The 17,913-nt window shown below is 63.8% G+C and overlaps 2 protein-coding genes across 2 annotated transcripts in view; both read left to right on the top strand.

Moving 5' to 3' along the window:
• The first annotated feature begins 1,306 nt into the window (after positions 1-1,306).
• ARFGAP1 (ARF GTPase activating protein 1) lies at positions 1,307-13,005 on the top strand. The gene is made up of 13 exons (XM_081257171.1): positions 1,307-1,359; positions 4,116-4,179; positions 4,333-4,442; positions 4,634-4,805; positions 5,204-5,304; positions 6,069-6,155; positions 6,630-6,726; positions 7,527-7,583; positions 8,710-8,742; positions 10,179-10,235; positions 10,733-10,792; positions 11,347-11,423; positions 12,403-13,005. The coding sequence occupies exons 2-13, from the start codon at positions 4,120-4,122 to the stop codon at positions 12,749-12,751; spliced, it is 1,260 nt and encodes a 419-aa protein (XP_081113297.1). The 5' UTR covers positions 1,307-1,359; positions 4,116-4,119; the 3' UTR covers positions 12,752-13,005.
• A 307-nt stretch (positions 13,006-13,312) lies between these two features.
• The window catches only part of COL20A1 (collagen type XX alpha 1 chain), a 31,026-nt gene continuing 26,425 nt past the window's right edge, over positions 13,313-17,913 (top strand). Inside the window, exon 1 of the mRNA XM_081255977.1 lies at positions 13,313-14,051. Coding sequence (XP_081112103.1) covers positions 13,720-14,051 — 332 coding nt within the window. The 5' untranslated portion in view covers positions 13,313-13,719. The remainder of the gene's footprint in view (positions 14,052-17,913) is intronic.

Here is a 17,913-nt window from a genome sequence, read left to right as displayed (position 1 = left end):
GGGGCAGCTTTATTCACAATACCCAAGACTCAGAAATGACTCCACTGTCCAATATGTAAATGAATAAACAAAGAGTTATATTCATTTAACAGAATAGTATTCAGCAATAAAAAGGAATGAAGTGCTGACATGCTACAACATGGATGAACCTCGAAAACGTTATGCTAAGTGAAAGAAGCCATTCAAAAGAGTACTTATTGCATGATTCTATTTATATGAAGTTCTAGAACAGGTAAACTAAGAAATGGGGATAAAAGTAAGAACAGTGGTTGCCTGTGATGGAAATGTTCTATAATTGATCATGGTGGAGGTTACATTGGAGTATGCATTTCTCAAAACTCATTGAACGTAAATTATTGAATGTAAATTATACCTCAGTAAAAATGTTCATACTTGATCACTCCAAAAGTTACATAGACGAATGAAGAATATGTGGAATACACATAAGAGCACAGAGTAAAAACAAAACCAAAAATCACTTGCAGTTATACTCCCCAGAGATCATCACTCTGGACAGTTTTCTTTCTACAGTCATATTTCCCATATTTGGGATTCTACTATTCACATTGCTTTGCAGCCTGCTTGCAACGTCTCCAGCTGTCCTCCGTGCCCACCCCCTACCCTTCTCCACCTCAGACTGCACCGGTGGGCCCGGCCAGTGGGTGGCAAAATCGGGAGACCAGAGGGTGAGAGGCCAGAGAGGCCGGTATTTGTTCCTGTGGCTTCTTCTACTAGGTCACCTTGGGCTGGTCATGCCCTCAACAAAAGATGACAGCTCCTCTTGGGGAGCGGCCCTGAGAACACTGCCCTTCCCGAGTCCGGGAACCCCTCCTTCCCCCTTTTCCTTGGAGTCTGCTGACGTCACAGCTCTGCTGCTCCAGCCCTGGGTTCCCGCAGAATTCCTGCGGTGCCCTAAACCCGCGCATACCCTCCTAACCAGCCCCCTTGCGAGTAAACGCCCATGAATCGTTCTAATTTGAGCAGGCCATCAGTTTCCCGTCTGATCCTGACGGCGCAGCGCTGGTGAGCACGGCTGCCAGTCCCCAGGCTACCGCGGTCCCCGCTGGACTAGCAGCTCTGACACAGCAGCCCGGAGGAGGACGCGTCCCCATAGCTACGGGGTGAGGCAGCGCTTCCGGCCAAGCAGGCGGGGAGGAAGGCCCGCCCCCGCCGGCCCGTCCCCGGCTTCCCGTGAGGCGTTGCGAGGCGCGACGTAGCCGGAAGCGGGTGGCGGCGGGGTGGGTGGTCGGCGCTCGTCTTCGGTGTGGTTCGCGGCGCGGCCAACCCCGGCCAGGACCCCGGCCCTGACCCCGGCCTTACCCGGCCCGACCCGGCACGCAGGATCGAGCCCTCTGCCCGGTAAGCGCGCGGCCGAGGCCCCGAGGCCCCGGCTCCCCTCGGGCTGGTTCACGGCCCCTCCCGGCGGCCGCCTCCGCCCAGACCCACACCCGCCCCGAGGCCGCTGTCTGCAGGACCTGGAAGCGCCCACCCCGCCCACCCCGCCCTCCCCCGGCCACCCCGGGGCTACTCCACGGGCCCCCGGCCGTCCCCCCTCCTCTGGCCGCCCCCGCCTGGACCCCCCCCCCCCGCAGCTCGCTCCCGGCCCCCAGCCTTCTTTCCTCTGAGGCTGTCACGGGCCGCTGCCCACCAACACCCCCTCCGTGGGGCGAGCCGGCCCTGCCCCGTCCCTTCCTTCGGAACCAGGAGCTGGTTTGGACACAGGGTCCCGTCAGGCCGGGTCTGAGTTCTGAAGGGGCTTCCACTCCTAAGAGGGAAGGGTCCTCCCCCTCGGTGTTGGAGAGGCCGGTCTAATCGGAAATGGAAGCCTCGCCCTTGGTGGCCGTGGGTGATCGTCTTGGGGGAGGGAGAGGAAACTAAGAAGGGACTTTGGAATTGTCTGTCAGTGTCCGTGCGTTTAGGTAGAAGAACTGTGCTTCTCGTCTGCCCTGTTAAACAGCTTCATCGCTGACCACCCATGTGAGAGTTAATTGCCTAACGGTTCCGCCATCCTCTGTGGGGCTGTGATAATGGCCCAGGGGATAATTAGCGTTTTAAGTTGGCTTTGGCATCCCTTCCTGGGACCATACCCTGCAGAAGTTCAGTAGTAATGGTGTTTTAAGGTGAGAAACGGTTGTTCTTTGGTGTCGGTGCTTCGGGGGCCTCAGGTGGTTTCTGAGAAAGATGAGCAGGATTTCTGCCTGTCGCCTGTATAACAGCCCCAAGCGGTGTCCCTAAGTCATCCCTTTTCATCTCAGGCATTCAGGAAGTCCCAACTTAAGGAACAGCGTTCTGCCGTCTGACAAGTGGCTTCTTCTGTAAACTGAGAAGTGTTATTTGGTTCACCGTTTACTGAGGCCATGTTCACTTGCAGAGAGCTATGTTTGGTTTCAAGCATTAATGCAGGAGTTCTTGGATTATTTTTCAAGACAAACTATAGTTTTGAAAGTTAGGAAGTATTTGTTTTTTATGTATTAAAGTTAGCATTTCACAGAAGTACAGAATTCTCACGTCCAAAAAAAGTTCCTTTTCAATCCGAGCCAAGTCATTTACTTTTCACGTATTTTCCTTGCAGTACTCTTGCAGACACTCTCTCTGCCTTCTTTTACGCAGTTAGAAATTCAGGGCAGGCTCACCCCAGTTCTGACTTTTGTTTGCCTGGGTCCTGTTGGCCAGAACGGGATCCTCTGGGCAGGCACAGTTCTCTGGAAAGAGCTCCCAGGGGCCACCCATTTCTGTCTTCGCTCTGTGGGTGACTGGAGCTCAGCGCGAGGACAGAGTCCCACCTGGATGGGTCGGGCTGGGTGCTGGGTGCTGGGCAGGATTGTAGGTTCAGGTGTTTGCCTTCGAGACCATCATGCACAGCACAGAGAAATACAGAGCAGAAAGGCGCCTCCGGCGAGCCCTTGGCTTTGTTTCCCTCAGTTACAGAAAGCAGACATTTGTCTCCTAACCTCAGCTGACTCAGAAGTGGGCGTTGTGGGCGTTAGGCATCCTGGGGCTCAGGATTCAGGAGGCCTGGGTGTGGGGAGAGGCAGGGTCCCCTTGGGGAGTAACCGAGGGTGACTGCTGCCCCTGGTATTTTCACGCTAAAGCATTGGCAGGGAAGCTGGTTGGAGCCGTCCCTCACAGACAGTGGCGTGTGCAGGGTCAGAGGCTGGAGACACCCCAGCAGCCCACGTGTGTGGCTCTGTCCCTTAAGCGGCCTGTGTGTCCTGAGAGGACGCATGCTGCCGGGGGAGCTGGAGGGACAGCCTGCAGGTCCTGGTCACAAGGGAAGGGCCAGCCTGAGACTCAGGCTGGGCATCCATGGGGTTACTTTACTGCCGACACCACGCTGAGCTCCCTCCCCATGCCCCGCCTGAAACTTACCGGGCCACCACTTGAACTTGAACTTGAACTTTGCGGAAGCTAGGAGATCTATAAAGAAGTAAATGGGTTTTCTCTTCAGCTCAGGCTATGTGGCTGCTGTTCCCCGGCAGTGTCCCCCTGAGGCGCGGTGGGAGGTCTGCTGGTCCATAGGCCCCTGTCCTTGCCCTGCTGTGGCCATGCTGTCTGTCACCTCCATCCTTCAGATGGTCCCAGGGAGGCCAGCCTCTTCCTGTGTCAGTCGGGGCCACTGCTTCCGCCCCAGGCCAGTAGCCTCCCTGCACTGGTAGTAAAGGTAGAGGGGCTGCGGGGGCCGAGCACGTGGGGCTCCCTGTCTTCGGATACTCTCTGCTCAAGTCTGCTGTGTCGCCCTGAAAAGGGGAAATGAGGTTTAACAGCCAGTCTGAGCACGTTTTGTGAAGACCACCCCTTGCCGTGAACTTCACCAGAAGACGGACGTGTTTATAAGTCATGTGGTCTTGATAGTACATGATGAGCGGCCTCCAGTAACTGCGCATTGCCCCTAATAATCACGTCGTGGTTGGCCCGGGAGCGTCCAGACTGATCTCGGCTTTTCTTAGCACGTGGAGAGCAGGTTCCTGCAGTCAGTAGCCCTGTTCCCCTGCAGCTTCCAAGCAGCTTCACGGAATTTCCTGAAGTCATACTTTGTAGTGTGTTTGCACCAAAGGTTGATCTTCTTGTGAAGTGACCAATTTGGAAGTTGAAAAGTTTGTTTTTCTCTTTCACAGCGCCATGGCCAGCCCGAGAACCAGGAAAGTTCTTAAGGAAGTTCGGGTGCAAGATGAAAACAACGTAAGTGTCCGCTTTTCCTTGACCCTCGGCTTAGGTTCCGGGTCCTCTCAGAGTCCTCCCTCCCTGTCACCGTTGGCCTCCCAGCCAGCCTCCCTCTGCCCGCTCTGGGGGCCCTGCCCCGCCCCGGCTGAGTCGCCTGGGCGCTCTTCGCAGGTGTGTTTTGAGTGCGGCGCCTTCAACCCTCAGTGGGTGAGCGTGACCTACGGCATCTGGATCTGCCTGGAGTGCTCGGGGAAGCACCGCGGGCTCGGGGTGCACCTCAGGTCAGTGCCCTCTGCTCCTGGCCTGCCGCCTGGCGGGTGACGGGAAGGTGCGGGCCACCCACAGGCCGGCTCCTACCCGCTCCGGCGCTCCGGCGCTCCGGCACAGGAGGTGCACGTGTCTAATTCCAGCCTGTTTGGGGTGGGCTCTTGGATGCTGGTACTGGTGGCGAGGTCGGCCCTCTGGTGTGTAGCTTTGTCCGTTCCGTCACTATGGACAAGTGGAAGGACGCGGAGCTGGAGAAGATGAAGGCGGGTGGGAACGCTAAATTCCGGGAGTTCCTGGAGTGTCAAGAGGACTATGACCCCTGCTGGTCCCTGCAGGAGAAGTACAACAGCAAGGCCGCCGCCCTCTTCAGGGACAAGGTGAGGACAGGCCGCCTGGCCGTGTGCAGGCTGCTCCGTCCATCAGCCGCTGTAGTGGTTCCAGGAGCTGAGATCTCCTGTGGGTTCTGACACGATGCGGAGGCCACGTGCAGTCCACACACAGACAGGACGCGTGGCCCCAGCTCGCCCCACCCAAGGGGAAGCAGGTGGCCTGTGACTAGGAGGGCTGAGGGATGGGGCCTCCTCGCAGCCCCTGGGGAGTGCTGCAGAGGGAGCCCGGGCGCCACGCCGACCGAGAGCTCGCTCACTCTGCCCGTCATGAGAGCCAGTCTCGATGTCGGCGCCCGCAGAGCCCCGGCCCATGGCAGCTGAGCCCGAGGGGCTGTGTGCGGGGCAGGCGGCATCCATGCTGTCTGACACCCTGGCTCCCTCTGCAGGTGGCCGCTCTGGCCGAAGGCAGAGAATGGTCTCTGGAGTCATCGCCCGCCCAGAACTGGACCCCACCTCAGCCCAAGACGCTGCCATCCTCTGTCCACCGGTAGCTACTTGTCTGGCCTACGGGCCGGGCTCTGGGCCGGGTTTGCCCGGCTCTGACCTTAACTGTGGCTCAGGGTCCCTGTGCTGTTGTGGTAACAGCTCCAGTTGTGAGCCGTTTCTGAAAGTCAGTGGGAAAAACAACTTTTTAAGTTACAATTCAAACTTTTAGTAGAAATTCAACCAGTGAAGGTACATCTGAAGTAGAAGCACCGTTCCCCGTTCCTCAGATCTGTGCCCACAGCACACGGCATCTCTGTAGGACCCAGTCTTGCTGCTGTTTACGTCTCCTGTCCTGCCTGAGGGCTGCCCACGTCCCCAGGGTGACCCATCCCCCTGGCGGGCATCCTGTGTCCTCTCGTGGGTTGGAGGCTGGTGTTCCGGGGTGACCGGTCTCAGAGAGAGCTCCCTGTTGACGCCAGGGGTGCCCAGCAGCCCTCCCCTCCTCCTCCCCCTTGTGTGGCGAGATGCCTGTCGGAAGGGCTCCAGATCCCTGCCGAGCGCTTGCTTCGGCCTCGACCCCTGCGGCCTCCCTGCAGGCACGGGCAGGCGTAGAGCTGCTGTGCCCCCACCCAGGCTGCAGCGCCTCCCCCTGCTTCTTGCCGGCTTCAGCCGCTGTGTCTAAGCCTGAGCCACCCTCTGCTCCAAGCTTTGGAGGAGCCAGGTGTGAGCAGGTGGGCGTGACGGCACCTCCCAGAGACCCCCGTGGTCCTGTGGGCGTGTGCCCACCCCCTGTCGGCCTCTCTGACCTCTGACCCTCCATTGCAGAGCCTCTGGCCAGCTGCGGAACTCCACCACCTCCGCGGACAAGGCTTTCGAAGACTGGCTGAATGATGACCTTGGCTCCTATCAAGGGTAAGGCCTCCGGAGGGCTCGGGGAAGCTGGGGGAGGCCCAGGCAGACCTGGCCCCCGGGAGTTTGGCCCCTGCGAGGGTTGGGGGAGGCTGCTGCCCGCATGTGCAGGGGGTGCAGAATCGGCAGGCCTCCTGGGGTGCCGCCTGGCAGCCCAGGTTCAGGTTGGGGGCTTGAGTGGAGAGAAAACCACTGCTAAGAATACTTGCGAGCAGAAAGGACATGTTTCCTTCCTGGAACCTGCCTGACCTGTGGTCGAGCCTGTCCCACTCCCTGCAGTGACCGGCTGTCGCTTTGGGTCTCGCCAGGTCCTCTGGCAGGTGCAGCAGGAGGGCCTCATCCCACGAACAGAGGAGAGCCTGACCCCACACTGGGGTGTGGGAGCCGCACGTCCTCCGGGGTGCCCGTCCCGGGTCTGGGCACCTCTGCACCCCCAGCTGTCGGGAGCAGCAGGGCTGTTGCTTGTGTCCCCGCCAGGGCCCAGGAGAACCGCTACGTGGGGTTTGGGAACACGGTACCGCCTCCGAAGAGGGAAGACGACTTCCTCAACAGCGCCATGTCGTCCCTGTACTCGGTGAGGACGCCCGTCCTGGCCGTTCCCCGCTCCCCAGGGGCCTCCTGGAGCCTGGCTGTCCTGGGATCGTGCGCTGGCCCGTCTCACAGAGGCCCCCCTCCCTTTCCTTCACTGACGTCCTCTTCTTAAAGCGCTGCTTACGGTGTTTAATCCCATGTGTGTTTTGTCGTTTGTTTACTTTGGCTACGAAACACATCCCTCAGATTTAGCAAGGCTCGTTTCCTCTGAGCGGAGCCCTCCTGGCCGCCCGCTCCTGGCAGAGCCTCCCAAGCGTGTGGGTTCTGGACCAGGGCTGCCCCAGGGAGGAAGGGGGCTGTCGGCCTGGCCCCCTGTGCGGGAGCCTGTTTTCCAGAAGCGCCTCCCAGGCTGTAGTGTGTGTGTCTCCGTGTGGCCCCGCCCCGCCCTGGGGAAGAGGCCCACGCACTTGTCTTCTCAGTTTCTCGCGAGGGTCCCTCCGCGGCTCCTTCAGGTGGAGCAGGCCGAGTTGGGGTTTAAATGAAGAATTTCTATTTCCAAATTGCTTTCATCTATCTTGGAGGCTTAGGGGAAACAACCTTGGACTCAGAGGAAGGAGGACAGCTTTCAGTGCCCCCAGCGCCCCGTGGTCTGTCTGGAGGGGCGGCGGGGCGCTTCGGGGGAAGGCGTGTCTCCAGGGATCCGGGCCAGGAGCTGCTTCTGGGGCCCTGGCTGCGTCCTTCCCACAGAACGTGGGTGCGAGGCGGCCGGCGCGTGTCTGAGGAGCACCCCCTTGGTGGCCACATGTGGAGCCACCGTGTGGCTTCTGTGTCACTTCCTTTCAGGGCTGGAGCAGTTTCGCCACTGGAGCAAGCAGGTTTGCCTCAGCAGCTAAGGAGGGTGTAAGTAGCCTGTCCCGTCATGCGGCCGCGCAGGCCAGGTGGCTCTGGGAGACCAGGGGGTCCTGACGGGGCTCAGGCCACGCGTCCATGTGCCCTGAGGGGGTTTCGGTGAGCGGCCTCCTCTCGCCCTGGCGAATCCTCCAGGCCCCACGGACGTCCTTTGCTGTGACAGCTGGTGGTGTACCGGGCAGAGCGGAGCTGCCCGCAGGGGCTGGCCCGGCTCCAGAAGGCTGGTGCCGGCAGGGGGTCGGGGGACCCAGGTTTCCCTGCCTCCCCTCCCCCGGCGCAAGCGAAGCCTGGAGTTGCTGCTGCTGGGGCTCCAGGGTAGAGACAGCCCGAGTTTCCTCTTGCCCTCGCCTGCTCCTGCGCTCGAGGCGAGGCAGTATTTGAGGGTTTTGTCAGAACAGGCAGCTGGGTCGTGGGCACGTGCGCGGCTCCTGGCAGTGACTGGGTGGAGGCCAGGCAGGAGGGGACAGGACAGAGGCGTGCGCGAGGATACGGGCCTGGCGAGGAGACCCTGTCGTGGTGGGGACAGGAACGCCCGGAGCAGGGACGGGAGGCTGCCTGGCAGGCTGACGCAGAGCACACAGGCCCTGGAGAGGCCAGGACAGGAGTTTCTGAGGGCCAGAGCCCGCGGAGGAGCCTGGCGTTGGGGCACCAGCGCTTTGCCACGTGGCCTCTGCTGATTCTTTCTGGGGCTTTGCGGGGCTGCGGTGGGGATCCAGGCCTTTCCCTCTTTACTTATTATGAGAGCGGCCGGGGTGCTGGGCAGAGGTGAGAGGTGTGACCAGACCGCACTCGGCAGCGACGGGGAGAGCTCGCTAGAGAGGGACCTGCCCCACCTGTGGGCCTGTGGGCGGCCTGTGCGCCCTGCGTTCCAGAGCAGGGAGGTCGGCATCAGCCCTGCTCCCTCACCCTGGGTGCCCCTCCCCTGACGGCCTCCCTCCAGGGGAAGCGGGTGTGGTGGGCAGCTTGGCAGGGCCCCTTAGAGCTGCTGTGGGGTGAGCACCAGTGCCTCGCGGCCGTCAGGAGACCCGCACGGGTGTCTGGGCCCCAAGGATGTGCAGCCCTCGTGGCTGGTGTCAGGCGGCTGACCAGAAAGCCCTTTCTCTGTGTTTCCTTTCAGGCGACAAAGTTTGGATCCCAGGCAAGTCAAAAGGTAACAAAGGAAGCCTCTGCATTCGTGCTCTCAGGGTTTCTAGGCTGGTCGCCTGCTTCGTGCCCTGCGCTCAGGGGAAGGGCACTTCTGCGGGCAGCTCAGGCGCTGACAGGCCCGTGCATGCATTTGCCTCCCAGGCTCACGTGTCCATGTGTCACTTTGGGCGCCTGTGGGTTAGCAGGTGGAGGAGGCTTAGATCCTCCCCCGTCCCTGGTAGGGGGGCAGCCATAGGCCCCTGTGCCCTTGGCCTCGTGGGGAAGGAGGCTCTGTGCCATGTCAACCGCACACGGGAGGCCCAGCGCCCCCCAGGGGACCGGGCTCTGCATCCTGTGGCAACAGCGTGCCTCTGTCCCTGGTTAGCGCCCTCCTTTCTCGTGGGCGGCATCTCGGGCCCTGGTGTTCGTCTTTTCCTCACACCTTGGCTGGCAGCCCCGGCGGTCCCGGCGTGGTGCCAGGCCGTCCAAGAAGCCTCTGGGGCCACGCGGGCCCCCTCACGCCCCGAGGGCTGATCTCTCTGAGCCCCCATCTCAACTCCCTAATCTCTTGCTCCTACCGTGCTGGAAAGGTCCCAGGTGGGAGGCGCCGGGTCTGGTGAGCGTGCGGTGCCCACGGGACCCTGTCCTGGTTGTTGCTGAACAGCGCTCCCACTGCCTCGCTCTCTCTCCCACCCCCACCCCCCGTCTCCCCATGCTGTCTGGGTAAAGTTCTGGGGTTCCAAGCAGCAGCCAGAGCTGGTAAGGCCACACCCATGCTCGTGCATGCCACCCCCCCCCCGTGTGTATGGCGTGTGCCCTGCTCCGAGGGGCCCACGCTGTGGCCTGCATGTCGGTGCTCCCTGTCCTCACGCTCAGAGTGGCTCCCCAGCCCGATGGGCTCCCGCGTGGCCTGTCCACGGTGCTCGGGCGTCCACGTCTCAGGCAGGAGGTGCGGGATCCGGAACCTGAGGCTGCTGCTGCAGCGGTGCTGGAGAGTCCTGTGCCAGTGGCGAAGGCCCCGCTCCGTGGTTGCCTCCCCTCCGTCCTGCCTGCACCCCACCCAAGCTGCTGGCCTGGGCTCGCTCCCCGGCTGCATCCCCTGCTGTCCCAACGCCCGCAGGGTGCCTGGAGGGCAGGTGGGGCTTGGGATCCACCCGTCTTGTGTCGGGGGGATGCCAGGGGCTGTTCTCCTGGGATGGATCCTGTGGGCTCCGACGGGGAGAGCCTGATGGTGGCCACCAGATGGGGTGGACTTCCAAGAGCTGGCTGCTGTCCCGAGCCCCTTCCCAGGGCGCGTAGGCAGGGGCAGCGGTCTCCAGCCTCTGCGACAGCCTGGAGCATCGGGTGCTGGTGGGCTGCTCGCCGTCTGCAGCCTTCCCTCCGCGGGCAGGGCTCGCAGTCCTGAGGTGAACGTGCTGCCACTTACGCGGCTTTTTCTCATCGCATCTGTCCTTCCAACAGGCATCAGAGCTGGGCCACAGTCTGAACGAGAGTGTCCTCAAACCTGCCCAGGAGAAGGTAACGCGGGGACTCCGGTACTCGGCTGCGTGCGTCTCCCGTGGGCCTCGTTCGGGGGGCACCTGGTGCTGGGAGGCACTGTTCGGGCTTCGGACCCCCGTGCTCACTCCCTGTGTCCCCAAGCGTGCGTCGTGCCCGTGGCTCTCGTCCCCCAGCCCTGCAAGGCCTGGCCTTGTACTCTGCTCCCGCGTGGCTGTGTATGTGCCCAGCCCCTCACCCCGGAGGAGGCCAAGGCGGCGAGAGAAGCTCCCGGGGGTGGGGGGCGTGCGGTTTGCGGCCAGTGCCAGCCTGTGCTCGGGAGACCACCGGAGGAGGGTCCGAGCGAGACCGGCCCGGGCTGCGGTGTGGTCGGCTTGCTCCTTGCCTTCACTTCTGGGGAGGGGGCGACACGGCGCGGAGACAGGTCCCCTGACAGGTGTCGGTGGGCGTTGTCCTTTGTCAGTAATGGGCAGCGGGGCATCTGCCTCGGCTATGACGATGCTGTTTCGATCCACCAGGTGAAGGAGGGAAAGATTTTTGATGATGTGTCCAGTGGGTTCTCTGAGTTGGCGGCCAAGGTAGGGAAGCCCCGCCTGACAGGCGGGCTCGGCTGAAAGCGTCTCCATATTCCAAGGAGCCCGGAACCGCGAGCAGGAAGGGTCGGGCGCTTCATGCCCCGTATGGCTTCTTGGCCCAAGGGGCCTGTAGGACGTGAGGAGGGTCAGGTAGACGCTCCGGTGCCGACAGCCTGAGGAATATGGAAACAGCTTGACGGGCACCCGTCACAGCCACTAACCTGTTGCTTCTTTTCTTTCTGCCCTTGTCTTGCTGCTGCCGACCTCCCCTGGTGAGTGCGCTGGGGGTGGCCGCCTTCTCTGCCTTAGCACTGCTGGGGGTGGGGCGGGGGTCGGGTTGGCATTTGTCCTGCTTCCCACCCAGGAGTTTCTCCGCTGAGCTCCTGGGGCCACAGCCTCTGCGTCCACACAGCGGGCATCCTGCCGTCCCTGGCAGAGCCTGCCCGGGACGAACCGCCCGAGCCCCGTGGTGTCGCCGTGTTCCTAAACTTCACCCAAGTCTCTCAACTCTGCACTTGGCATCAGAGCCCAGGCTGAGCGCCTACGTCTCCTTCCAGGTCCAGGGAGTTGGTAGCAGGGGATGGAGGGACGTCACCACCTTTTTATCTGGGAGAGCGGAGGACCCGTTGGACAGGTATACTGGCCCCCCTTCCCGAAGTGGGCCCCCTTCCGTGGCATTCTCCCCTGAGGTCTCTGGGAGGCAGGTGTGTCTCCCCCAGGGGCTCAGGGGTCACAGTGCAGAAACCCCTGGAGCCCTGGGGGTGCAGAGAGGCACGTCGGCCCCCTGACCTCTTGCTCTGAAGCCCTGCCTTCGACCTCGTGGGAGCTGCCCCCATCCAGGGCTGGGGAGGGAGAGAGTCTCAGCCTTGCCTCTGGGACAGGCTGAGGGAGAGGGGGTGCAGCTGGGCTCTGACCCACCTCCCAGGACTCTGGAGCACTCAGGGCTCCCGCCCGGGCCTTTCTGCTGCGAGCCCAGACTGGTCAGCCTTCTCCTTCTCTGACCCCAGGTGGGACCCTGGGGATCTGGTGCGGGCATGGATGGTCTCGGGCCAGGCCCGGAGCAGCGGCCACTCCGGCCGTGGCGCGTGCTGTCCGTCTGCCCGAGGCCTGGGCGTGTTTCCCATGGTCGTGGACGGAATGCCTCAGTGCTTCCCCCTTTGCGTGCTGTCCGCTGTGCTCAGTGGTGTGACTGTGGTTTGAGGGACTGAGGGACTCCACGGTGCAGAGAAGGGTCTGGGGTTTTTTCCCCCTTAATCGTTGCAGGAAACCAGCACTTTAGGTTTTCCTTCAGAACGTCCTGCGTTTGGGTGGGGCTGGTGGAGAGGCGGCTCCGGTGGCAGGAGGCCCGAGTCCCTCCCACAGGCTCCACGGCCTCAGCTCCATGGCGGAGCCGCCCTGAGGCTGGGTTTCCTCTGCCCTAGAGCGAGAACAGCGGCTCTGGGACCCTGAGTGGCACTGGCTGAGCGCCCTGGTTGGGGGTGGGGCTCTGGCTGGGGGCTTGGACTCGGCCTTGATCCCCGTTCTCTGGGGAGGAGCCTGGACTCAGGGCCACGCCGGCGACCTTCTGGACCTTCTGGTTCTGGGAGCCGCTCAGAGACCGCTCTCTGTCCCAGAGCCCCGGAGGGCCGGAGCTGTCCGAACAGCGGCGGGGACAGCTCCCACAGCACCACCGACCGGGACTTCTGGGAGGCCTTCGGGAGCACCGACCCTGCTAGGGCCCACAGGTCCCCGAGCGGCAACAGCTGGACGTGTGCAGACCCCTCGGGCGACAAGAGGAGCTCAGACGGCTGGGACGCGTGGGGCTTGGGCCCCGCGTCTGCGTCCAGCAACGGGGACGGCGACAACATGGGTGGTGGGGAGGCCTGGGGGGCCGGGGCAGAGGGCAGGGCCAGGGCCAGGGCCGTCAAGGAGGCGGCACCGCCGGCCCCCGTGGACGACGGCTGGGACAACCAGGACTGGTAGGGTGCAGCGGCCACGCCGCCTCCTCGCTCCTTTCCACCCAAGAAGCAACGGCTGCGCGGGAAGACAGCCTCCGCGGGGACCCCAGGGGCGTGTGCTTCCCTGTCCCCGCTCTCCTGGGGCCCTGGGCCGGGTGCTGTCGCAGGAAGGGCTCCCTGCTGCTGCGGGATCGGCCACACCCAGCCCCCACCCCCAGCGCGCTCGGTAATAAACACCCTCCCCAGCGGCGCCCGCGGCTACCCGGTGACCGTAACTGAGGCCTGTGTCTCCTTGAAGCAACTTTCACTTCCCGGTCGCTCTCATTCTTTCTTCCTTTGGAAGAAACTGCCTGGTGTTTGAGAGCCGCCACCTGCCCCCTACCCTGCGCTCCCCAGTGCGTCTCTGCACCAGTGCCGGCCTGTGTCCGCCCGACCCAAGCACCGCCTGCCTGGCCTTGCCGTCACCCTAAAGCCCGTCATCAGCTCGGGGGGGTCGTGCAGCGGTGCCCTGGCACCCTGGCCTTCCTCGCAGCCCCTCTTCCAGCCTCCTTGCACTGTGGTTTGGATCTCACTGTCGCCCAAGCCCACTCGACTTTGACGGCTGTGTGCCGGCCACCCCGTTTTTACAGTCCGGCGCTGACGACCACGTGACACGACGCCGTGCTCGGTCCTCCGTCCCCGCACTTGTTTCTGCCGGCCCTCAGGCCTCCTCTGTGATCGGTGTGCGACGTCCCTGCGCCCTGCCCCGTGGGACGGGCCCTCCCCGTGTGGACAGCGAGATTGCATGTGAAGACTCATGTGGCAGGTCTGCGGCACGGCCCTGAGTGGGGAGTGGCAGCCCTGCCACCCACAGTTCTCCCCAAGGAAGACACCCATGGCGAATGGGACGCCCAGTGGCCAGCACCTGTGCCTTTGGCTGACCCTGAGGGTCTCAGTCACTGAACCAGTAGTCTGCCACGCTCGGATCTGAGGTCAGAGATCAGGCTTAGGGTGATGAGAAGACCCAGGTCAACCCAAGAGCCAGGGTCAAACATGGTCTGCCAGCCTGGGACCAAGTGTCCCAGAGCAGAGGCACTCAGGAGGGCCAGGTGTGAGGTGTGGGTCCTCACCGGGGCTGGTGGGCTGCATTGCAGGCGGCCCTCAGGTCAGCGCCGGGCTGGACAAGGGGGTGCAGTCTGTCCTGACACCCTTGTTTCCATGCTGGAACCCCAGCCTGTTGGGATCGGGACTCCGGGATCCTGCCCCGGCCCTGAAGGCTTCGGGGGCACTTCGTTCCTGTCGATTCTGGTCCACGAGGCCCGACCCGGAGGCCGAGTTCAGCTGGAGTAAGTTGCCCTCTGCCCGGGAGCCCCCCGCGCTGATGCGCGTGGCCCTGAGGCTGACTGGTCTGAGATGTGCTCTGCTCGCGGGCATCACGTCAGAACACTAGGTGGGTGGCCCGAGACCCCTCGCGGGCAAAGGACAGGCACCCCTGCTGTTCTGCAGGTCTGTTCGCTGGGCCCAGGACAGTGCCAGGCCCTCTCCTCCTGGCTGGGTTGGCAGTGACGGCCTGAGCATCCAGCTCCCTTGCCACACATGGGGGCATCTGCGCGGCACCCTCGTCCAGGGAAGAAAAGTTCCCAGTTGGGTGTGTGCCTGGCGGGCAGTTCTGTAAGGACAGCCCGGCACTCCCCTGGCCCTGGGTAGACTTGGGGCTGCCAGCTGGCGGTCAGCCAGCCTGCGTCATCCTGAAACTGCCTGCCCGAGGGCACCTGTGGCTGCCACGCAGGGCCGACTGGAGGCTCCAGGCTGGAGCTGTGTCTTCTGGGTGGTTCTGTGCTGTCCTGTCCCAGGGCAGCACTTTGGGCAGGGGGGCCCCGGGGTGAAGGCAGCCGGGTCTGGGTGGGGAGACAGGTCAGGCAGCCAGGGTGCCATGTAGGGCGGTCCTGGATCCTGTTCTCAGCTGAGCCCCGGTCGTGCTGAGCACACGGGGCCTCTGCCTCTCTGGACAACATACCCGTCGGCCGTGAAACTGCCCTCGGCCCCCCTGGCTGCGTGCTGTCCTCCCCAGATTCCGGCTCCAGGAGGCCAGGCCAATCCACCAGCTGAGGCCTGGCCAGCCTCTGTCACCTGTTTGCCCCAGATCTCCTGGCCAAGACACTGCGACTGACCAGCAGACACCTAAAGGCAGCCCTTGCCCAGCTTAGCTTCCTTTTCCAGAGCTTTCGCAGGTGACCTGCGCTACCCAGTCCAACCATCGCTCCCAGGCAGATGGCCCTGCCCAGCGGGCCCAGGCCTGCGGCACGCCATATACTGACAGCTCTCCTGGGACTCCACGCCCTGAGCCGGTCCTGGCTTCTTGGGCACCGTCTGGGGGGCTTTCCGGGCAGTGGGGGTCCTGTCCTCTGCACCTCCTCCCCAAGGGGCTGGGGAGACTCTGCTCAGCACTGAGGGCCGGCTTCCCAAGCGGTCAGGGCTGGGACTCCTGGGGCCACCTCCCCACTGCTGGGGCTGGGGCAAGTGGGGCCTTTGCTCGGGGTCCCCACCTGCACGCTAGAGTGAGGGCTGTGACGGCTATGCTGCTTCCAGAAGGCCGACAGGACTTGCCCAGCAGGGGCCAGCCTGACTCTGTCCTGCCCTTTCTGAACTGTGACCATGGGCAGCTTGTGCCCTGGCTGAGCCCTGACGCTGCTAGGTGGGCTGCAAGGCCACAGGCCTCAGGGGCGTGGAGCACCTGCCAGGTGCAGGGACTCCTGGGTGGGCACATGGGTGGGGGCCTGCACGGAGTCCAGCCAAGAGCGCTCAGGACCTACTGGTTTGCGAGTGTGGAAAGCGGCGCCTTGGTGGGCTGCGTGAGCGTGCACATGCATGTTCCGAGCGCCTGTGAGCCGTGGACGTGGACAGACACGTATGTGCCAGTGTTTGTGTGTCTGCGGCCACCAGGCCAGGCGCCCTCTGCCGGCCTCCACTGGGGTCTGCAGGGCCTGCCTGCACCACCGCCACCCCCACCCCCCGCTCCCAGCGCCAGCATCCAGTGCAGGGCATCCACCAGCACTGCAGCGTCCGGCGTCCAGCCATGGGTCCGCAGGCATGGGTGGCTGGCTCCCAGGCCACGGCAAGTCTCAGAACTGCCTTCGCCTCGGGTCCTCGGGCCCCTCCCAGATGCAGGAGCACCAACCGCAGGGCAGGGCTGGAGGCTAGGAGGGGCTCTGAGCGACCTGGGTCAAGGCCGGGAGCTGGCTGGATCCTGCAGCGCCTGCCCAGTGGCTGGGGGTCACCTGCCCAGTGGCTGGGGGTTGGAGAGGGGGACAGGAGCCTCCAGGGGCGTTGGGAAGGGCCCCACCCCTCCAGCAGCATCCAGCCCCCGACCTTTGGCCTCTCCCAGTCTCCAGCGCATGTTGACTGGCCTCTGCCAGCCAGCAGCCCGAGGGGCCTGTGCTGCGCCCACCTCTCCCAAAGCACCTCTGCTTCCAGAAGCTGAGCCCAGAGCAGGGGGCCAGAGCTGCCCTGGCAGCCTCAGAGCAGCTGGGGGGAGGGGGCCAGTCCGGTCCAGGTTGGGGTAGGGTGGTTCTAGGGGGTGAGTCCTGGGGTCCAGTAGGGGTTGGGTGCTTGGGGCCCAGGCTGGGTGCCCCACGCCGCAAGCCCTGGTTAGTGGGCCCAGCCTGCGGGGAACCTAGTCGGTCGGGGTGGGGCCTTCAGGGTGGGTGGGGAGGGCTGGGGGAGGGGCTGTGCTACGCTGGCCCTCACGGGCTGTGGAGGGTTGTAGAGAAGGGACAGGTGTGGAGGAGGCTTGGGGGGCGGGGCCCTGGAGAGGGACCCATGAGTGGCTTGGGTTTGGGGTCACGGGTCTTGGGGTGCGATGCCAGACAAGTGGGGAGGTTGTGAGGCTGGCGTGACCCTGGGGTCCGGGTGCTGCTCCAGGCTGCCAGAGATCCCCGTGCCCATCACCCACAGCTTGGCGCCCAGGACCACACGTGGTGACCTTGGTCCCTGAGGTGCCTGCCTCGTGGGCCTCTTTGTGACAGACCACGTGGAGTGAGGGATAAAGGTGTTTGGCCCCTTGGTGCGTTGGATCCCACTCTGTGGTGCGATGGGGTCCTTTACACTGGGACCTGTGTCCCCTACGCTTGGAGAGACGTCCTGGGCAGCAGATGGGAAGAGTGGAGAGCTGAGGAGGGGGGCCAGGGGAGGGGGGCAAGCCGCGGGTTGGGCGGGGGGTGGGCCGGGGCAGTGACGTCGGAGGAAAGGGGCCTCATAAGCCACAGCCTCCCTGTGGACGCAGCAGGACCAGGGTAGACGGGAGCGCGGGACGGAGGGACGCTGCTCTGGGACGGGAGCAGGTTGGTGACTCGCCTCAGGGCCAGGTGGACAGGGAGGGGCCACCAGGGGATGCACCCAGGTCTGTGATCTGAGGATGACCTTGTCCTTCCAGACAGAGTGCGGGTGGGGAGCTGAGCTCCTTGCGGGGGCGGGCGCAGCAGGACCGGATGCCCAGTGTTGGTCTGGGGAGGGGGTCTGGCCCCCCAGGGTCACGGGTGGAGGAGGGAAGGTGCTGCGGAGTTCTGTTCACAGCCTTGAATTCTGTGGGGAGGGGAGGGGCCTGGCTTGGGACCTGGGGTGCCCGGATAACGTGTGCATCGTCCTCTAGCCCATCTGCAGCCCCGAGGACCCCCTTGAGCTCCACTGCCCTGGGTGTGTCTGGGCCGGGGCTGGCCGGAGGCCTGAGATCCTGCACTGCGTTCCCCTCTGCTCTGTCAGCAGAGGTCCAGAGACAGCCCCCCAGGACCCAACCCCACCTTTGGGGCTCCCCCCGCCTCACTGAGAGGCCAGGTCTGGAGCCAGGGGGCTGATTGTCCTGGGTGGCGGGTCCTCAGCCAGGACACGCCCCTCCTGGGGCCAGCAGGGGGAGCGGCACAGCTGGGGCCCTGCTCCAGCAGGGGTCCCGTTCCCAGCTCTGATGCCGCTCCGGGCTGTGGGCAGGGCCGCCCCCCAACTGGCCGTGGTTTCCTCCCCAGACCCCTTGGCCCTGACAGTGGCCACCCCAGGCTGGTCTAATGACAAGTGAGTGACCAGAGCAGTGGCCAGGCCCCTAGCTGGCCTGTGGAGAAGGTCCCGAGGGCGGGATGCAGAGGGTGTGGGTGGGCAGACGGAGGGGAGCTGACCTCCCAATCCAGGAAGCTCCCCCAGGCCTGTGGGACGCTGGCCCCT

The sequence above is a fragment of the Mesoplodon bidens genome (assembly GCF_964165515.1).
Source record: "Mesoplodon bidens genome assembly, chromosome: 15".
Lineage (NCBI taxonomy): Eukaryota > Metazoa > Chordata > Mammalia > Artiodactyla > Ziphiidae > Mesoplodon > Mesoplodon bidens.
Note: the sequence above shows the minus strand (reverse complement) of the source record. Positions and strands in the feature narration are given on the sequence as shown.